The sequence below is a fragment of the Amphichorda felina genome, assembly GCF_050947745.1.
Source record: "Amphichorda felina strain 45539 chromosome Unknown scaffold_1, whole genome shotgun sequence".
In the NCBI taxonomy this organism is placed as follows: domain Eukaryota; kingdom Fungi; phylum Ascomycota; class Sordariomycetes; order Hypocreales; family Bionectriaceae; genus Amphichorda; species Amphichorda felina.
The window spans coordinates 1,789,584-1,807,986 of record NW_028145049.1 but is presented as its reverse complement, the minus strand read 5'-3'; the positions used below and the strand labels follow the sequence as shown (position 1 = coordinate 1,807,986).

General features: G+C 56.5%; 7 protein-coding genes across 7 annotated transcripts; 4 read left to right on the top strand and 3 right to left on the bottom strand.

Moving 5' to 3' along the window:
* Positions 1 to 1,419: 1,419 nt before the first annotated feature.
* Positions 1,420 to 2,152, top strand: ACO1O0_000579 (gluconokinase; the record flags this gene model as incomplete). Its single annotated transcript, XM_083190077.1, has 2 exons — positions 1,420 to 1,650; positions 1,709 to 2,152. The coding sequence occupies 2 exons, from the start codon at positions 1,420 to 1,422 to the stop codon at positions 2,150 to 2,152; spliced, it is 675 nt and encodes a 224-aa protein (XP_083053936.1).
* A 555-nt stretch (positions 2,153 to 2,707) lies between these two features.
* ACO1O0_000578 (2-oxoacid dehydrogenases acyltransferase-domain-containing protein) lies at positions 2,708 to 4,021 on the bottom strand (the record flags this gene model as incomplete). The annotated part of the gene is made up of 1 exon (XM_083190076.1): positions 2,708 to 4,021. One exon carries the CDS (start codon positions 4,019 to 4,021, stop codon positions 2,708 to 2,710), a length of 1,314 nt encoding a protein of 437 aa, XP_083053935.1.
* A 655-nt stretch (positions 4,022 to 4,676) lies between these two features.
* On the top strand, positions 4,677 to 5,799 carry ATP10 (ATP10 protein-domain-containing protein; the record flags this gene model as incomplete). Its single annotated transcript, XM_083190075.1, has 2 exons — positions 4,677 to 5,053; positions 5,133 to 5,799. 2 exons carry the CDS (start codon positions 4,677 to 4,679, stop codon positions 5,797 to 5,799), a joined length of 1,044 nt encoding a protein of 347 aa, XP_083053934.1.
* A 170-nt stretch (positions 5,800 to 5,969) lies between these two features.
* GOS1 (vesicle transport V-SNARE protein) lies at positions 5,970 to 6,769 on the bottom strand (the record flags this gene model as incomplete). The annotated part of the gene is made up of 3 exons (XM_083190074.1): positions 5,970 to 6,473; positions 6,526 to 6,639; positions 6,701 to 6,769. 3 exons carry the CDS (start codon positions 6,767 to 6,769, stop codon positions 5,970 to 5,972), a joined length of 687 nt encoding a protein of 228 aa, XP_083053933.1.
* Positions 6,770 to 7,221: 452 nt separating this feature from the next.
* Positions 7,222 to 8,031, top strand: rpl35 (60S ribosomal protein uL29; the record flags this gene model as incomplete). Its single annotated transcript, XM_083190073.1, has 4 exons — positions 7,222 to 7,224; positions 7,497 to 7,636; positions 7,716 to 7,941; positions 8,023 to 8,031. 4 exons carry the CDS (start codon positions 7,222 to 7,224, stop codon positions 8,029 to 8,031), a joined length of 378 nt encoding a protein of 125 aa, XP_083053932.1.
* A 5,329-nt stretch (positions 8,032 to 13,360) lies between these two features.
* ACO1O0_000574 (uncharacterized protein) lies at positions 13,361 to 13,837 on the top strand (the record flags this gene model as incomplete). The annotated part of the gene is made up of 2 exons (XM_083190072.1): positions 13,361 to 13,603; positions 13,682 to 13,837. 2 exons carry the CDS (start codon positions 13,361 to 13,363, stop codon positions 13,835 to 13,837), a joined length of 399 nt encoding a protein of 132 aa, XP_083053931.1.
* A 584-nt stretch (positions 13,838 to 14,421) lies between these two features.
* On the bottom strand, positions 14,422 to 18,178 carry PRP5 (uncharacterized protein; the record flags this gene model as incomplete). The annotated part of the gene is made up of 2 exons (XM_083190071.1): positions 14,422 to 17,096; positions 17,155 to 18,178. The coding sequence occupies 2 exons, from the start codon at positions 18,176 to 18,178 to the stop codon at positions 14,422 to 14,424; spliced, it is 3,699 nt and encodes a 1,232-aa protein (XP_083053930.1).
* Positions 18,179 to 18,403: the final 225 nt, after the last annotated feature.

The following is an 18,403-nucleotide window of genomic DNA, read 5'->3' as shown; positions in this document are numbered from 1 at the left end:
AGCGAGGAAGGAAGGCCAGACAATCAATAAAAAAAATCAGCATCAAGGCAAACGTGCCGTTGGTAGCCGCATAGGTACCTGGGCAGTGACGAAGTCTACAGTCAGCGAACCCTATTGCCCAGCAATATTTAGGGCAGGCTGAAGAATGTGAGAAGAGGGAAAAGATGCTCGTATTCGCAGATACCTGGTCGGGGGATCTGTGGGAACGTCGGATTCATTTGTGTGGGATGAAGGGGGCCCCCAGTGGTAACTGGGATTGACGAAGTCCCGGGCGACTGGGACCGGGCTTCAGCAAGTCATAACGCTGATCACACGAGGTGTCCTGCAGTCTGGAGGCGAGGGCCTGGCAAGTTGTCTCGTCGCACGGGCCTGGAGTCACGAGGACACTTCCAAGCGCGCTTTCCAGGTGTGTTCCAGATGGCTTCCACGAGACTTCCAGGGAAAGCGTTCCGAGTGCCCAACTTACAGCCCGAGTTCCAGCCTTTCCAGTGGAGGTCACCCGGCGATTCAGGAATCCAGGCCGTCCACCGCCCTCCACTGCCCCTCATGACACCCACAGGTAGCACAGAGCGCCGCAGGGAGGCCACGCCGTTTGTCGGGCTCTGGGGGGCCCCACAGGCTGACTGTTAGCCTGCGACACCCACTGTAGGACGTGCTAGCCAGCCTAGCCTGGGGGAGCATGACAGCCCACCACTCACCTATTTTACCGCCCCGCATATGGGTGGGACGGCTCATGACGGCGCCGTCTGGGCGCCCCCCGGTTTGCCAGGTACGTACCGGCTGGCTGGCAGCAAACAGCCTCTGGGAACTGGCTGGCAACTGGCTGGGAGCCGCCAGCTCACCCCAAGTCGGTGTGATGGCCTCCCACGAGTCCCACGGCCGCCATGGGGCGCAGGAAAATTGTGACGGAGATCTGACTTGGCCTGATCGGATGGCATTGTCAATGTCGGGGGCCCTGGACTTTAGCCGGGTCTAAATGCCCATTATCCACACATACATCATACTTAAGTATATTAAGAGGCGCACCTCGTAGACCTATACCTACCCACTTACACCCAACTGGTATGTCCGTACATGGTACCTGCCTTGCCTTACGTCGATGATCCAGTAACTCGGCGGATTGATTGAATACGGCAACACACTTACCCGCCTGGCATCTCCCATAAATCTCCCTCATTCCGTCCCCCCGACGAAATTGCCCCGTGGCAGCTGACCTTCCATCCCGCCTCATTCTCCCGCCTGTGGCCCAAGTGACGCCAGTGACGACCCGCGGGATGCAGTAGCGTCATCGTTTTCGACTGCTCACACGACTCTCACGACGACGCTCGGACGGACCGCAACTCTAAACCCACCCTTTCCTTGGCTCGAGTCTTTTTCTTCTTCATCATCATCTACTCCCCCTTCCATAATATTTTCGAGATGCTCTCCTACGATCCCCCAATGCCCGCTGCCAAGGGACAGAAAGATGCCCCGGCGTCGCTGCCCGCCAGCGTCGGTGCTTCCGGCTCCAACGGCATCACCAACGGCATCGCCCATACATACAAGCACCATCACATCTGGCTGGTAACGGGGCCCGCGGGGTGCGGAAAGACCACCATCGCTGAGCACCTGTCCAAGGCGCTCGACATGCCTTATGTCGAGGGCGACTCGGTATTACTACCCCATGTTACACAACTTGGGACTGGTTCCACACTAACACGCACTCCAGTACCACACGCCCGCCAACGTCGAGAAGATGCGCAACGGCACCCCCCTCACCGACGCTGACCGCTGGGACTGGCTGACGGCCCTGCGCGACGAGTCGATGAAGCGCATCGTATCGGGCGCCGACGGCGTCGTGCTGACGTGCTCGGCGCTCAAGCGCAAGTATCGCGACGTGATCCGCGTAGCCGCCTACTACGACCCCCGCCTGCTCATCCACTTCATCTACCTCGACGCCTCCGAGGAGGTGCTACTCGACCGCGTCACCCGCCGCAAGGGCCACTACATGGGCGCCAACATGGTCCACTCTCAGTTCAACATCCTCGAGCGGCCTGGGCCCGATGAGCACGACGTGGTTAGCATCGACGTCAGCCGGTCCGTTGACGAAGTCAAGGAGGATGCTCTGGGCCGAGTCCTGCAGGCTATGGGCGAGGACGAAGATCACAGCTGACGGCAGCTGCGAGAGCAGACGGATCTGTCATGAATTGCATGAATTAGCCGGGGCGTTTTGTGGTCTGGAATTGACCTGGGTATGGGCAGGACAGGGGCGTTCCTTTTTGGCTTTCGTTTCTTTTTTTTTTTTTTTGGATTTCCACAGCAATGGGGCGAGACATCAAGAACGGCCCCAGACGACCTGTGCGCCAGTACGAGTACATGGTCGCCACGGAACAACTTCTGTAAGATATTCACGGCTCGATGGCGTGGCTTCAATCATCTATCGGGGGAGACGGGACTCCCGAGAGATGCAGTTTAACGAGGCCCTGTCTACCCCGCAAGAAGCGCATTGGCCTCCTGCACGAACCTACATGATACAGATCTAGCGTCCCTCCATACCAAGCGCATACTAGACTATATTACATATGGGTACATACACGCGCGGATACGGCCGGCGAAGGCTCAGATATCATCTATAGCCGGATGAGGCGGCAGCCACAGCAATCCCACAGATCTTTTAATACAGAGACCCCAAGTGATCTATTGTCGTGTCTTCTAATGTACTTTAGCGCTACCTGAGATGCATGACCATGACATCCGGCTCCTCCACCAAGCTGCGCACCACGTCCGCCGCGCGCGCCATGGTCGCCCCGTCCACCACTCTGTGATCCGCACTCCAGCTGAAGTTGGTCACCTGTTTCTTGACGACATTGTCGTGCTCGTCAAACGCCGGCACGTCGCGCATGCGTCCGATGCCCATGATGGCCACCTCGCGCTCCACAATCACGGGGCTGAGGTACGTCCCGCCGATGTTGCCAATGTTGGACACGGTGATGGTGCCCCCCGTCAGGTCGCGCGGCGTGAGCTTGCCCTGCACAGCCAGCGTCTGCAGCCGCGTCAGCTCCGCCGCGATGGACAGCACGTTGAGCGACCCGACGTTGCGGACCACGGGCACCACCAGGCCCTGCGGCGTGTCCATGGCCACGCCGATGTTGTGCTGCGACCGGTGCACCAGGCTCGGCTTGCCCGTCGCCGGGTCGACTTCGACGCGCGCGTTGAGGATGGGGAACTGGTACAGCGCGAGCGACACGGCCTTGATGATGAAGGGCAGGTAGGACAGCTTGGCCACCCCCTCCTGCGGGGGAGACTTGGCCAGCACGCGGTTGAGGCGGCCGCGCAGCTCGACGAGCGACGAAAAGTCGATCTCGTCGGTGTAGAGGAAATGGGGGATGTTCAGCGACCGCGTCATGGACTTGAACATCCCCTGTTGGATGTTGGAGAGTGCCACGGGTGTTTCCGTCTGGACGGATGTGTCTTGGGGTGCTGCCGTGGGCTGCGGTGTGGGCTGAGGGCCTGTTGCGGCGCCGCCAGCGTCTCGTGTTTTGACGAACTTGTAAATGTCCTCCTTGAGGACCCTTCCATCCTTCCCGGTCCCGTCGATATCCAGTATATCGATCTTGAGCTCCTTAGACAGGTGCCGCACTGCAGGCGTCGCTAGACCGGCGCACTTGCCCTTAGGCTTAGGCTCTAATGTAGGGGTCTGCTCTTTCACCGCCGGTGTCCCTTGAGGGGGCGTGGACCGAGCTGGTGCTGGTGCTGGTGCTGGCGCCTTGGGCTCTTCCCTGTCCTTCTCGGGTTCCTCTGTCAGTGCCTCGATATCAACGGGCTTCGCATCCCCTTGGATGTCAATGTCGATGAACGGCTTGCCCACACGGGCCATGTCGCCAGCTTCATAGTGCAGCTTCTTGACGGTCCCGGCGAAGCGGCTTGTGATCTCTACAGACGCCTTGTCGCTCTGGACCTCGCAGAGCGGGGAGAACTCCTCAACCGTGGCCCCAGGCTCGACAAACCACTGGATTACCTCACATTCGACGATACCTGCCATGGCCTGTTAGTGAAACGCTCGAATCGTGTGCTCGGAATGGAAAGTCCTCACCCTCGCCGATATCCGCCAGAATCACCGGCTTGATAGCACACAACCTCCGAGATTCCGTAAACCACCTGGCAGGGCAGCTGGCGACATGTCCTCTCCCAGCCATGACCTGGCCCATGGCCTTAGAGGTCTGCCATTGTCGCTGGAGAACTCGGGAACCTCGCTGAAGAAACATTGCGCCGGGGAATGAGGTGATGGAGAGATTGCAGGAGAACAATGGTCTGGCCCCGGGAACCCCAGAATAAGATCAAACACCTGGCGGAGAGGAGAAAGGTAAATGGGATGCTTGTTAAGCCGAAGGGTAATGGCTTATGTCGGCATTGGCGTCCAAGCTCCCAATGCCCCGCGTCTAGCCGAAGCCCACTGCGATAAGCAGCGCTGCAGCTCCAGTGCTCCAGTGCTCCACGTCCACTAGGTGTTCATCCTTCACTATTGACCCCCGCCAAAAACCACCAGACGCCCCTGGGGCTGCACGCTAAACTGCTTCGGGTATACCCCGGCCGATCCTCCGTCCCGACTCCGTGGGATCGCGTAGAAATTTGAGACGACGTCGGTTCAACCGAAAAACCCCCCAGCCAGACGCGACTCCGATCCGCCGCCCACGACCATGAACACGGCCATATCGACACGCAGCAGCCTCGGGCGGGCCCTGGGCAGCGTCTCGAGGCGCCCCCTGACGTGTCTCCTCTGCCGATGGCGCCGCGACTTCTCCGCCTCGTCTCTCCGCCCGGCCAAGCCAGCAAAGCCGGCAACCGGCGCGTCCCTCGATCCCCAGAGCAAGGTCAAGGGCGCCCCGATTGAGGCCCCCCGCGGCTACGGCAAGCGCACCGACGGCGAGTTCATCCCCAAGCCGCTTCCCCGCCCCATCGGCATGCCGGATCCGCCCCGCGCCGGCGAGAACACGGGCATCGACAGCCGCACCATTCGCCAGCGCCGCGAGGACTTTGTCGACTATGACAAGCACCTTGCGCGGCGCAAGGAGCTGTAAGGACGCCCCCGGTGTGCTGAACAGACCCATTGATGTAGTACACTGGTAGACTGACGAGGAGGTGCCATCAAACAGGACCGCCCAAATGGCCAAGCCCTACTTCCGCGACTGGGGCAACCTCAAGTACCACTCGGGCAAGTCCTTTATTGCCCCGCCCCGCCCCTTCAAGGCCGACCTTTCCCTCTTCTTCCCCAACTTCCACGGCGAGACGCTCGTCAAGGACGCCAAGGAGCCCCGCGACACGACACCGCGGCTCACGGGCAAGGCCTCGGTCGTCACCTTCTTCAACAGCCATTGGGCCGAGGGCCAGATCCAGACTTTCATCTCCCACAAGGCCAACCCGGAGCTGCACGAAGTTGTCGCCCAGAACAGGGACGTCGCCCAGGTGGTCTACATCAACTACGAGGACAACGCGGCCAAAGCGTGGCTCATCCGCATGTTCATGGGCTCGCTGAGGAAGAAGTTCCCCGAGAGGGACTGGGACAAGTACTTCCTCGTCCGGCGGGGCCTGACAGACGAGATCCGTGAGTCCATCGGCCTGCTCAACAGCAAGGTCGGATACACATTCCTCGTCGACCACCACTGCCGTATACGCTGGGCGGGCAGTGGGCCAAGCCACCCTGACGAGCTCGAGGGCCTCAACAAAGGCGTGGCCCGGCTGGCCGAGGAGATCCGAAAGGAGGCCACCCTGCCGGCCACCGCGCGAGAACAGCATCCGGGGAAGAAGAACCTTCAGCCATAAAGGGGGTAAAATTTTCTGTTTCTGGTTTCATAGAACAAGCATCTAAAGTCTCGGGATACCCATAGCCCTCCCATATTACATGTAACAACAATGATAGATACGCTGATACCCCTGAACGCCCTCGCCCATGCATGTGTGTGCCAAGAATGGCCCGCCATTGTGCTCGACGGTCATGATAAGAAGAAGAATAGAATGAAGCAGAAGGCGATGAAGGAACCCATGATGACACCGTCCCTCCTCTTCTTGGCCGATATTCTCCCCATCAGGGCGTTGATGCCCGGGACCTTGCTCGCCGCCAGGTTGATCCTCCGGTTGATGCTAGCCATGGTCTCGCCCTGCGTCAGGAAGTTGTTGTGGATGACGTACGCCTGGCTGATGATGTTGTCCGTCATCTCGTGGCTCCGGTCAATGTGCGTGCCCTCGTCGGCCATGTACTCCGCCTCGGCGGCCTCGGGGTTGTTGGCGCGGTACTCCTTGATGTCATCCCGGACGCTGCCCAGGAGGTTCGAGCGGTCCCGCGCCTCCTTCAGGTTGGAGCGAAGGCGCTTCAGATCGCGGCGGTGGTTTGACAGGGTCTCACGCAGGAGGGATAGGTTGTTCTGCTTGACGGCAGAGGACGTCAGGGCTGCGTCCGAGTCGAGAAGCCGAGAGAGTTGGGTGATGGTGGATTCGCGCTGGGTGGATAGTTAGCACAGACGATCTCCACCTGACTATCAAGCTACCAACCTTCTCCAGAAGATCCTCAATCTTAGACTCAGTGTCGCGCTCCTCTTGTGAAGGTTTCGGTGGTATATTCGATGCGTTGGAGAATTGCGAATATGTATGGAACAAGCTTTGGGTCTGGCCACCTACTTGTTAACCCCGTGATGCCCCTATTGCCAGCGGAGGCTCCCCGACTTACCTGGGTTTCCAGGTTCCGCGCCTGCTGCCGCAGTTGGGTCCAGCCCGCATTTCCAGATGGCGCAGACATGGTTGCGGGTGTCGTGCTTGAGATCGATGCCGGCTCTGACGTTGATGAGGACTGTCCAACCAACCCCGGGATCCAAGACCGAGATGCCAGTCAGCCAGAAGGAACGACTTGGCGCTAAGCCACATCCAAGCCAAGGTGGCAGAATCTCTCACCGCTCGGTAACAAAGTTGAAAGGTGGACCCATGTATCAACTCACGTGACATGCCTCTTTAGTTGGGAGCCGGACTCCCACGAGCCAATCAAAATTTCCCAAAGCTCGCAAATTCCCACACCAAAGGCGTCTGCACACACGACCCAAACCCTAGGGCAACTTTTGCACCCTCCTCCCGGCAAACCTCGACCAAAATCTCGAGACTGGACTCCATCGCGACGAACAGACGGTCACGATCTACTCTCTGCCACACTATACCCACGCCGACACACTTCGCAACCCCCCATCGAAGGTATTCAAGATGGTGAGTGCATCCCCCTCGCGGTTTACCTCTTTTGGGCACAGAATTGGCATTGGCTTTGCGGCGAACGGGGGGCTGGCCCCGACCGAACTTCACAAACCCGGAAGAGATATGCCCCTCGAGACCCGAAGTCGAATTTTTTTCTCTTCCTCGCTCGCGACCATCACCCGCACCGATTGCCCTTCGATTGCCATCTCTTTGTCCCGTCGACATTGAATCATACTCGCACACACAAAGTTGTTGGGAGGAGCAGAATTGCTGACAGGTCGTCATAGTCGTCGGGCAAGGTCAAGTCGGTCCAGCTGTGGGACAAGTCCAAGGATGATCTCATGAAGCAGCTCGGCGAGCTCAAGACGGAGCTCGGCCAGCTCCGCATCCAGCAGGTCGCCTCTTCCGGCTCCAAGCTGAACAAGATGTGAGTTGCCCATGTCTGCCTGCGTACGGTTTTTGGGGGAGGTGATGGCGCGAAATGCTGACTTGGGAAACCTTAATAGCCACGACCTGAGGAAGTCGATCGCCCGTGTCCTGACCATCATCAACGCCAAGCAAAGATCGCAGCTGCGTCTGTTCTACAAGAACAAGAAGTATGCTCCCCTCGACCTCCGCCCCAAGCAGACCCGTGCCATCCGCCGCCGGCTATCACCCGAGGACAAGGCCCGCGTGCTGGAGAAGACCAAGAAGCGCAACACGCATTTCCCTCAACGCAAGTTCGCCGTCAAGGTACATACCTCCTTTTCTCCCCATTTCCCCTCCCCCACCACTCTTCGGAGAATAAGAAAGCTGACGCAGTTGACGATTCAGGCTGCCTAAATATACCTTTTGCAGTTCTTGGAGTGACGGATGGACCACTGGGTAAAGGGGATGCGGGGACTGGAGGCGTGGCGTGCTTTTTCTTCGAGGCAAAAAGACATTGAAACTTGGCATCGCATGGCTCATGGGAATCTCGGTCTGACTTGTACTTATTTCCCGGTTTGGGCCTCTGGCTGGGACGGGTTGTCCACGGTAGGCGTGCTAGGTTTGGCAGCCCCCCCAAAAAAAGAAAACAAATGAGGTCATGATCATGGACACGCTGTGCCTTCTCCCAAGAGATGAGTCTGGATCATGGTGAACACGGATCCCAGGTTGAGCCATGATTATGGGGCAACCGTTGTAGACACGATGATTTGACCACAAGCCACAGAAGAATGGCATAATAGTTCGAAGATCAGGACCAGAGGGTGTTTCCCCTGCGGAGAAGACCCAGCTCCAAAGATGGATTGTTGCTAAAAGTATCCGTACTAGTGCCAATAATATGAGCACGTAATAAGCTATGTGAGTGTACAAGACTGCATGTATGAGCTAGTATCGTGGCAGCCAGTGACAATCCCCATGGGATGCTAATATGTGGTCTCCTTATTATATGGAACCCCCCTCCTTGCCCCTTCCAGCTAACATCTCCCATCGCCATAATCCCAAATCTAGGTTGCAACTCGCTCGTGATGCATGTGTAAAACGCAAAAGTAAGACCAAGCCCAATTGTGGGTTTCATCTCTCTGTTTTTATGCCCTTTATAGAGACACTAGACGAGTTCCTCTCACTGCCTAACTGAAGTAGGCCAATTGTCGGGGTATGGGACGCAGACGTGGTCATTGTTTGAGGGCGGTTGCCATTTTGGCCCTTAGTGTTCCATGATTTCGCTCTTTCAATGGCACGATTGCCATCCTCAGGTCGGTCCTTGTGGCTCGACGCCACATGACGGCGTAGTTGGTCAAGTCGATGAAAATCTTTATCACAAAGCTCGCATTTGTACATTCCCTTGACCTCGTGTGTTCGCCGATGCTTGCTCAGATTCGAAGACTCGGTAAAGACAGCACCACAAGTCTCACACTTAAGGGGTTTTTCCTTGGTGTGAGTGCGGTGGTGCATTGCTGTCCAAATTTAATCATCCTTTCCTTCAAGGCTTATTATGTTGGGGGGGGGGGGGGGGGGGCTGGCTTACTGAGCGCGCTGTGCTGCTTAAAGGTCCTTCCACATCCATACTGGCACACGTAAGGTTTTTCGTTCGTGTGAGTCCTAATGTGTTGATCCAGAGCCTGTTTCGCTGACAGCCTGAGGCCACATATATGACACTTCATAGGTTTGACTGTCAAGAGTCAGCATGGCATAGTAATGTGAGGGTGTCACTCAACGTACATCCCGTGTGTGTCTGTAGATGGCGATTGAGCTTAGCTTTCGTCTGGAAGCACTCAGCCCCTCTCTTGCATGATTGCCACATGCAACGAAATCCACCCTGGCGGCCCTCCAGGGGCCTGGTATGGTGCTCCCTGCAATGTGCGTCTAGTTGGTCACTATCATCGAAGTTTTCGTGGCAAGCCTCTCCCGTTTCAGCATCTCTCCAGAAGCACTGATAAACGTTTTGGGGTCCAAGTGATTGACTCTGGCGTAGGTTTCCCGGGGTCGTGCTTCGGTGCTCAAAGGATTGCTCTCGACGAGGTGCGTTGACCGAAGAACCGAGAGCATCGAAAGGCTGAGTAGAGACACGGGTGGAGGAATAAGAAGGCTTCTCGACAGGAGAAGTAGATGGTGATTTCGGCGTCGGAACAGGCGTGGTCATCGTGGAAGAAAGCCCCATAGATGAACCCGAAGGGCCCAAAGAAGTTATCTGCCGCAGTGACTCGCTGCTGACACTAGGGCTGGAGTCTTGAAAGTTGGAAATTTGAAAGTGATAGTTCCCTTGGTCGGTATCGAGGAACCCTTGGCCATTGTTGTGGTTGGGTTGGTGAAACTGATTCCAGTTGGCATACGGGAAATTGGAGTTGAGAGCAGCCATGTTAGAAAGTAGCGATTTGTGCTGTGTCTTGAGATGGGATGTGAATGTGTCCGCGTCCTGGAATGAATAGCCACACTGAAGATCAGGGCTCTCGTCAAGGAGAAATCCAAAATCGATTTCTTCGTAATCAAGGGTTGGTAGCGGACACCTAGTCCCCACGAAGGCCGGGTTGTCTGCGACACATGGCCGTATGTGGTCCTGTGAAGAAACGTGATACTGAGTGATGTGGTTGATATATTCCGCGGATTGAGGCGTAATACATGGCATATTATACGGTATCCTATTCCCAGAAGTATTGCTTGCAGGGTTCACCTTGCCGAGCTCCCCGTCACCGACTGGGTGCATGGACCTTAAGTCCATCCCGTGTGTGTGTTGATCGTTTTGATTCGAAAGCTGTGGGTTCGCTGCGAACGTAAAATCGTTCCCGAGGTATAGAAACTGGCTGGAATTGGAGAACGAACTTGTAGAGCCCGTATCTCCTACCTCCCCAATCAATGTGAGAGTCGCCGCTGCCGCCGCCGTCTCCTCCCCGATGCGAGATGGGGCCCCGATGTCGTCCAGGGCCATAGTAAAGGCATCGCCCAGGCAGTTGGCATCCGTGCAAGGATTGACTGCACCTTCACAGCCCGCGTCAATACACAGGTCCTCGGAAGCCTGCGCTTCGCAGTTGTCGGCGTCGCAGCATATGCTGCCTTGCCCGGTTTCCCCACAGTGGCTGGGGCAGCTGTCTGGGCAGGAGGAACAGGTCGAGCTGCCGTCATCGTCGTCTTCATCATGACAGCCATCTCCAAATCCCTGGGACAAGCTAATGCCTAGTTGTGACTCGTTCTCTGGCACCCTCCCGGTCGCCGCTATGCTCGTGGACTTCATTCGCTTGGTAGGTCTTCCGCCGTCTTCTTGTCGGCGACGGGCTCGATACTGCAGTCGGTCCTTTGTAAAGGTTAGAGGCGGGCTCGTTCGTTTTTGGGCCATCGTCGTGCCAAATGGTGGCGAAAAAGCCGAAGCAGGGAGCTGGCGGGCGGTGGCAGTGAAGGGTGGGACGTGGGAAGCTTGGCCACGGAGTTCGTCGTCCAAATACATAGAAGATTTGGGGTCCATGAAGCAATTGCTGTTGGGCAGGGTGAAGCCATCTCTAGGATCTGAGAATAGACCCCATGAGGTGTCATAGGAAAGGTCGTCATCCAGGTAGAATAGGTTGGCAGCAGCCGACGGCCGCACTACACAGTCCGGAGACATCGGTGCAAGCGAGGTTGGTGCTGGCGGATGATGGGTTGAGGTACAAGCTGAGTTTAGAGAAGAACATGTGGCAGGGCATCTGCTGGTAGACAACTTGAAGGACTTCAAGATCAATGAACGCCTGACGAACGCTTGGAAGGAGTGGACGTCACAGGCTCCAGGCCGGGAGTGGCGATGGGAAGGGCAGGAACTTTTAGAGCGTAAGGTGCATGGAAAAGATGAGCTGAAGGGAGTCGAGGGATGCCGACTATGTCGCTTCCGGGATATGTGAAACCGTGGCCTCGCAAACGATGTTGACGGGAGCACCCAGATGCTTTGTTGTGTGGAGGTTGTTTCGACGGGTGGTTCGGCCCAAGTACCATTCCTGCTAAGTCGGGCGTGGGGGTACCTCCTGCGCGCAGGAAAAAAAACCCAGGCGGGGTGGGGTTCCCTCAGCCATGAGAACCTTGATGGACAGACAGCACCGACCCAGACCCTGCTCAGCCTTGCCACTTTCGCCTTACCCTGTACCCAGGCACCTACCTATAGTAGTTTGCGGATGTAAGAGACTAGCCTTAGTCCATTGAAGCATTTGTTTCGATATCTGTGTGTTTATTTGCCTCTTTCTTTCTTTTTTTCAATATCCCTAATATAAAGAACAACAGCGAATAGATGGGGAGAAAAGGGTGAGACTTGGTGCTACACCTCTGTTAGTAGGAGTGACCGATTTCAAGAGTTGCGTGTCTTTGGAAATGCGTAACGCCAAATTTCTCTATTGCCAAAAAAAAAACCCCCCTCCTAATGTTTGCCCGACCATGTGTTGTTCAGTAGCTGGGTGCCTAGACGTTCAGGGGCTTGTTTGCTATTTCTGTGCATGGAGGACTTCCAATAACTTGCACGAACAGCAGCTCTCCAAACTAAATCGAAACGATGATCGAGTTGTAAAAAGAACGATGTCAGAAGGTCGAAATAGGGCCCTGGAATGGAGACAGATGTCCAGTGTAAAGGGCCTCCGGCACCCTATGAGAGTTGAAAACACACTACGAGTACCTATTTGGCGTGTACAATAAAATGATCAACGGCCTGAGTCAAAAGAGTTCTGTTGTTTGCTGGTTCCTCCGTGGCACGGCAGGAGCAGCTACGGAGGACCGTACCTAGCGTTGGCGCTTGATTGGTACCAACGCACCCTATGATCTGGGGCATACCTTACCTCAGGTAAATGTAAGGTAGGTCAGATGCTAAGCAGGTACTACTTGTAATATTAATGACAACTTTGCGCTTGCCACAAAACCACAGTGAAACCCAGCAGCTTCGACTCCACCGAACACAGAAAGATTCAACTAAGCTGCCATTCCCATCTCGGACAGCAGCGGATATAAGATCATAATGACATATGGGCGCAATTGAAGGCGTTATATCGGAAAAGTATATACTCCTCGCGGGTAAAATGGCGGCATGGCTGGCGGCATGGCTGGTTCCCCAGGATTTTGGCAGTAGCGGCGTCGGGCCGAGATGCGATGGCGCATCAAGCCTCAACTTGTGAGCTGCAATTTCGACACTATTGGTCAAGTTCGATAGCAAATATATCCTCACTGCCCACCTTCGATAACGATATTGATAATAGCATTAGTAGCTTGTATTTGCGGTTGGGGCAGGTGTCCATCCGTATTAGCAAGACATGAAGATGGGGACCTACTACCACATACCACTAGGTGTAAGTACCAGGGAGTGGCATGAACTCGTAGAGTAGAGCAAAGGAACGTGGAAGAGAAAAGAGAGTTTGGGCGAGGAATTCGCACATAAACGTTACTTGGCAGCTTCAAATTGGAAAGCGTCGTCGTCATCGCTCGCACTGTACGATTTGGTTGAGGCCACGTAATAATACAGTGCTCAATGTCTGAATCCGAACTGTACGGTGTATCGCCCATGCGTCTGCCGTGGTCGCATGCGCGCAATGAGAAGCCCCTCCATTGTTTTCTCCCATGCGACACTCCCAGCCTTCGCGACTGCTCTACCCGTAGTTCTCTAACTGATAGATCACTCTACCAACTGGAATATTTGATGAACTAGCCCGCCATTTCCCTGCAATCGCTCCCGACTCTCTTCGTTTTCACCATGGGCAATATTTGCGGCAAGGTCGAGGCCGACCCCTTCTCCTCCCCCGGCCGCACCGTCGGCTCCGCACCCCCCACGGGCCCCCAATCCGCCCCCGTTCCTAAGAGAGCCACTGTCGGCGGTCCGGGAAGGACTCTAGGAGGTAGCGGGACTGGAGGCCAGGGGGCCAAGGGAGCAGCAGCAGCAGGAGGAGGAGTAGCATTGCCGGACGAGGCGCGGAGGCGGGCGGCGGAGGCGGCGGAGGTAAGGAATCGCCCTGACCGGTGTCTGGTGTTTGGGGGCTGAGGGGGACGCTTGCTGACTGACTGATGTTCGGGGCAGGCTCGTGCGGCGTCGAGTAAACCAGCCGGCAAGCTCCAGTCCCAGCTCACGGCGCAAAAGAAGCAAACGAGAAGCGATACACTTAAGGATGCGAGCCGGCAGGAGCTACAGCACCGAGAAGCCGAGGATGCTGCTAGGGTACGGAACTGGGATTGATGAGGGCTGCGGGATGCTATGCCAGCGGGGCATATGCTTCTTCCTTTCTTCTGAAGCGTTGACGCGCAGTTAGCGGAGTGTCTTTTATCCACCGGCACGGAGTTGCAGGGCACGGTTTTATGGCCAGCGATCGATTACGAGTACATTTATTGTTCGGGCTGTAGGCCCTATCAAATACTATTGCCATGAGATTACGAGCATGCTAGTAGTGTTTTTCATGATGATACAACTACGATGCTGTCATCCTTACTATGATAATATACATATACATATACTTCGTACATTTATAGCAACAGTATAGTGCTTGTTACGGGAATATTAGAAGCATAGTATGGTAGTGAAGACTTCAGCGCGAGGAGATTTCAAAGCCCGGGTAGCCGCACTCTTCATGATTACTGTATTCAAGGATATTCTCTTCTTTTATTTCATCAAGCTGTCTGCCGTGTTGATGTCTGATGTTTGATGATACAGCGCTGCTCCTCCCGCCTATAGCAAGCACACATATAACGCCGCCCGTAGAAATTATGTGGCCCAGTGAAGTGGCCTAAATACACAAGAAAGAAGAGAAATGGCCAGGAGGCTCCCTAGGTGACGGTGTACCGCCCGCTCGCCGGGGCGCGGCTGTCCGCGTCTGCCGCCGCAATGGTCCCCTCTCTCAGCAGTCTCGTCAGTTCGGTCAGGGCCGAGCTCACCACCACCTCTGTGTCACCCTCAATGAGGATGTACAGCTTGGGCTCCCCATTCGGAGGAACCTCCTTGCCAGGAGGATAGAAGTTGCCTTTGGTGGTGATGGAAGTACCGGTAGCCTCGAGGATCTTAGCCACATTGGTGCGGTTCGTGACGGCCCATCTTGCCTTTTGCGGGAAGTCATTGATCTCCAGCGTGGCGTGGAATGCGCCAGCATCAGGGCCCTTGTTGTCGATGGGCTGGCCGGCGCGCAGCTGGCCCGCCTTTCCGAGACGGCTGTTGATGGCGCTGACGGCTGAGCTAACCTTGTCCAGAGGGTCTTTGCCCTTTTCCACCTGTGTCGCGATGGTATCGCTAGCAGCCTGGGCCGTAGGTTTCGTTTCCCCACCCTCGCTCTTCTCCCTGGCCAAAACACCCGACGCGGCGGATCTGATGGCACTGAGAGCCTTCTCCATCTTGCTGTCATCATCCTTCTCTTTCTTCTCGTCCTTCTCCTCCTCCTCTTCGCCCTCGGCCTTGTGAGTCTTGCGCTCACGCATACGTGCAGCCTCGCGTTCCTGGTCCAACCTGTCCAGACCCTTGCCACCGAAACCAGAAGTGTCCTTGGCCTTACCCGACTTGACCTTGTCCCTGTGGGCCTTCCTCATCTCGTTGAGGTCATCAGGCACGGGCTGCCCACTCTGCTCCAGCGCCTTGGCAATGCCTGGTGCACAGTTCTCCTGCTCGGGTGTGACAAATGTAACGGCCACACCCGTGTTCCCTGCACGGCCAGTCCGGCCTGCGCGGTGGACGTAGTCTTCCAGATGGTTGGGAGCGTCATAGTTGACGACGAGCTTCAGCTGCTTGACGTCCAGACCTCGCGCCGCAACCGACGTGGCAATCAAGATCGGTACCACACCCTTCTTGAAGTCCGAGATGGTCGAGTCACGATCAACCTGGTCCTTGCCTCCGTGAATCGACATGCAGGGGTAACCCTTCATCATAAGCTCTTTCAGCAGATCATCTGCCTTCTCTTGCCGCTCCACAAAGATCAATGTCCGGGCATCCTCGTCCCGATCGTAGAGCTCGCCCAGGAGCTCCAAGATGCGCAAGAACTTAGTCGACTCCTCGCGGACCTCGACAATCTGCTCAATCTCCTTGGCCACCACACTACGCCCTCCCACAGTGATCTCGATTGGGCTCTTGAGAACCTTCTTGGTCAAAGAGTCGACAATGCGAGGCATAGTGGCCGAGAAGAGAATAGTCTGCTTGTCGGGGCGCATGTTGGCAAATATCTTCATCACCTGAGGCTCGAAGCCCATGTCGAACATTCGGTCAGCCTCGTCCAGGACCACATAGGTGACTCTCCGGAGGTTGGTGACGCGTCCCTGGTTGGCTGCTAGGAGATCAATCATACGGCCCGGCGTGCAAACGATGATTTCCGCTCCTCGCTTAAGCTCTGCAATCTGCTCTCGGATCGGAGCACCACCGTAGGCACAGACTGCACGGAGTCCCATCTTCTTTAGGAAAGGTTTGCAGTCTCTGTGGATTTGAGTAGCTAGCTCTCGAGTAGGCGTCATGATCAACCCTATCGCCCCATCGGTATCCTTGATGGGTGGCTGGTCCTTGATGTGCCGGAACATGGGAAGCAAGAATGCCACCGTCTTTCCGGATCCCGTTTTGGCCACGCCAATGACATCTCTACCTGACATGAGGGCTGGAAGCGCCTGCATTTGAATAGGGGTTGGTTTTTCGTACCCTAAGTCGCTGATGACGTCCAGAGTCTGGCGAGTGAGGCCGCATTGCGCCCATTTCTGGACAGGCTTGGGCACGTCTTTACCATTGACCTTGATTCCATCAAGCTCGAGTCGCAGGTCGGTGACATCAGCCTCCGACAGAGCGCTGAGTTCTGCCGGCTCAACCCAGAAGTTCTTCCGAATAGGCTGGATGTCGATTTTGCTGTAGTCGACTGAGGGAATGTCCTTCTTCTTGCGCTTGTTGGTCATGGCGAGCAGATCCTTGTTGGTGTTGCCGTCTTCCTCTGCCTCAAAGCCAAACTCATCCTCGCTGAAGTATGCCTCCGGCTCTTGCGCCTGCTTGGTCGGCTTAGCAGGCTTCTTGGTCTCTGTCTGCCTGAGATCGGCCATGAAGGCATCCAGGGGGTCCACATCGTCCTCCTCGTCAACCTCCATCTGCTCTACCGGCGCGCTCTCTGCTGGTTTCGCATTCACTGCAGCGTCCCCGTTGGTCTGAGCATCGGCTGGTTTTGTCTCGCTGTCCTCTGCCGTGTCCATCTTATCTTCTGTCTGGTTCTCTGCCTGTAGCCTCTTTTCGTGAGCGGCACGAGCAGCGGCAGCGGCTTCTTCTTCATTCTCAGCAAAGTTGTCGCCGTCGGACTCGTCGTCATCGTCTTGATCAGCATAGGGAGTATCATCCGTCTCTACAGGGAGGGCTGGTAGCTTTGTGAGCTTCCGCTTTGTCGTCTCCTCTTCGTCGAGGTCTAGCTTTCGCTTGCTGGGAAGTTTGTCGTCGGCGTGTGACTTTCCAAAGCCAAAGGCGCTAGTTTTCGTACGGTTCGCCGGCAGAGCAGATGCTTCGAGATGAAGTGTGAGCGACATCCATGGTACATACGGATAAGGGACAGAACTCACCAGCTGTGATCTGCTTCACGGGAGCCGAAAGCTTCTGTGGCTGGACGTCGACGGATCCCAACACCGACTGAGAAGCATCGTGGGAGCGTGCAGCAGCAGACTTCTTAGCGATCGCTTTTGGGTCAAACTTGCCCACGTACGGAGTTGACGGGGTTCCGGGCGACGCATGGCCTGAGCTGTCCTTGGGCGAGGCGGCCATAGAGATCTGTGGTGAGGCAGTGGCGGGGGCCGGCGAGCCACCAGCAGCTTTCTTGTCCATCTCGGCCAAGAGATTCCTAGTCTGGCTGGGGTTGACCTCTTTCTGCTGCTGCGACGCACTCTCCTTCTTCTTTTTCCATGCCTCTAGCTTCGCCAGGCGCTCGGCCTTCTTGTCGGCATCGGACTTGGACTCGCTGGCGGTCGGCTTCTGGGCCTGTGAGGGATTGTGAGATGTGTTGCTGGTGTCGGGGCGCTGGCGGAGACGTACCTCGTTGCCATCGGCCCTCCCATTCTCTCCAACAGGTGTCCTCCCGTGGCCTGGATCATCGCGTCTGCCGCTTCGGCCCTGGGAGTCGGCGGTGCCCTCGCGGCCTCCACGTGCCCTATCGCGAGAGGCGTCCCGCCTGCGGTAGCCTCTGTCGTCGTCGCGGCTCCTGTTACCCCTGCGATCGGGGGAGCGCGGCCTATCGCCGTAGCGGTCTCTAGATCTCCGGCGGTCTCTGTCTCTGTAATCACGCCGGCCGCCGCGGTAGTGGTCGTCGTCGCGCCTATCTATCGAGCGATCCCTCCTGCGGTCGCGGTCGCGGCCGCCGCCACGGTCCCTGTCTCGGTCTCGGTATCGCGGCTGCTCACGGATAAAGTCGTCAGAATAGAGTCCAGAGGCAGAGGACGAGCGTCCTCGGTGACGTCTTCTCACATCAGGGCTGCGCGAGCGCGAGCGACGGCGGGGATCCCTATCGCGCCGCTCGTCATCTTTGCGGTGGCGCCGTGAGCTGTGGTAGCTGCCTGCAGGACTTGGTGAGCGCGACTCTCTCGGCCTAGCCATGTTTCGTTGATCTCGCAGCTCAGCAAGACGCTACGGTTGGTGAGTAGTACTTTTTCTTCGGTCTTCCCTTACGCCAGAGAAGAGGGCCGCCGTCACGAGGCTGCGCAGAGCAGCGATCCCAGTGCTGAGCTGTTTCCCAAAAGAGTCCGCGCCAAATAGGTGTCTGTGTGCCTTCTATCGGCGACGGGGAAGATGTTGCAGCACGATTGGTGATGATGAACGGAC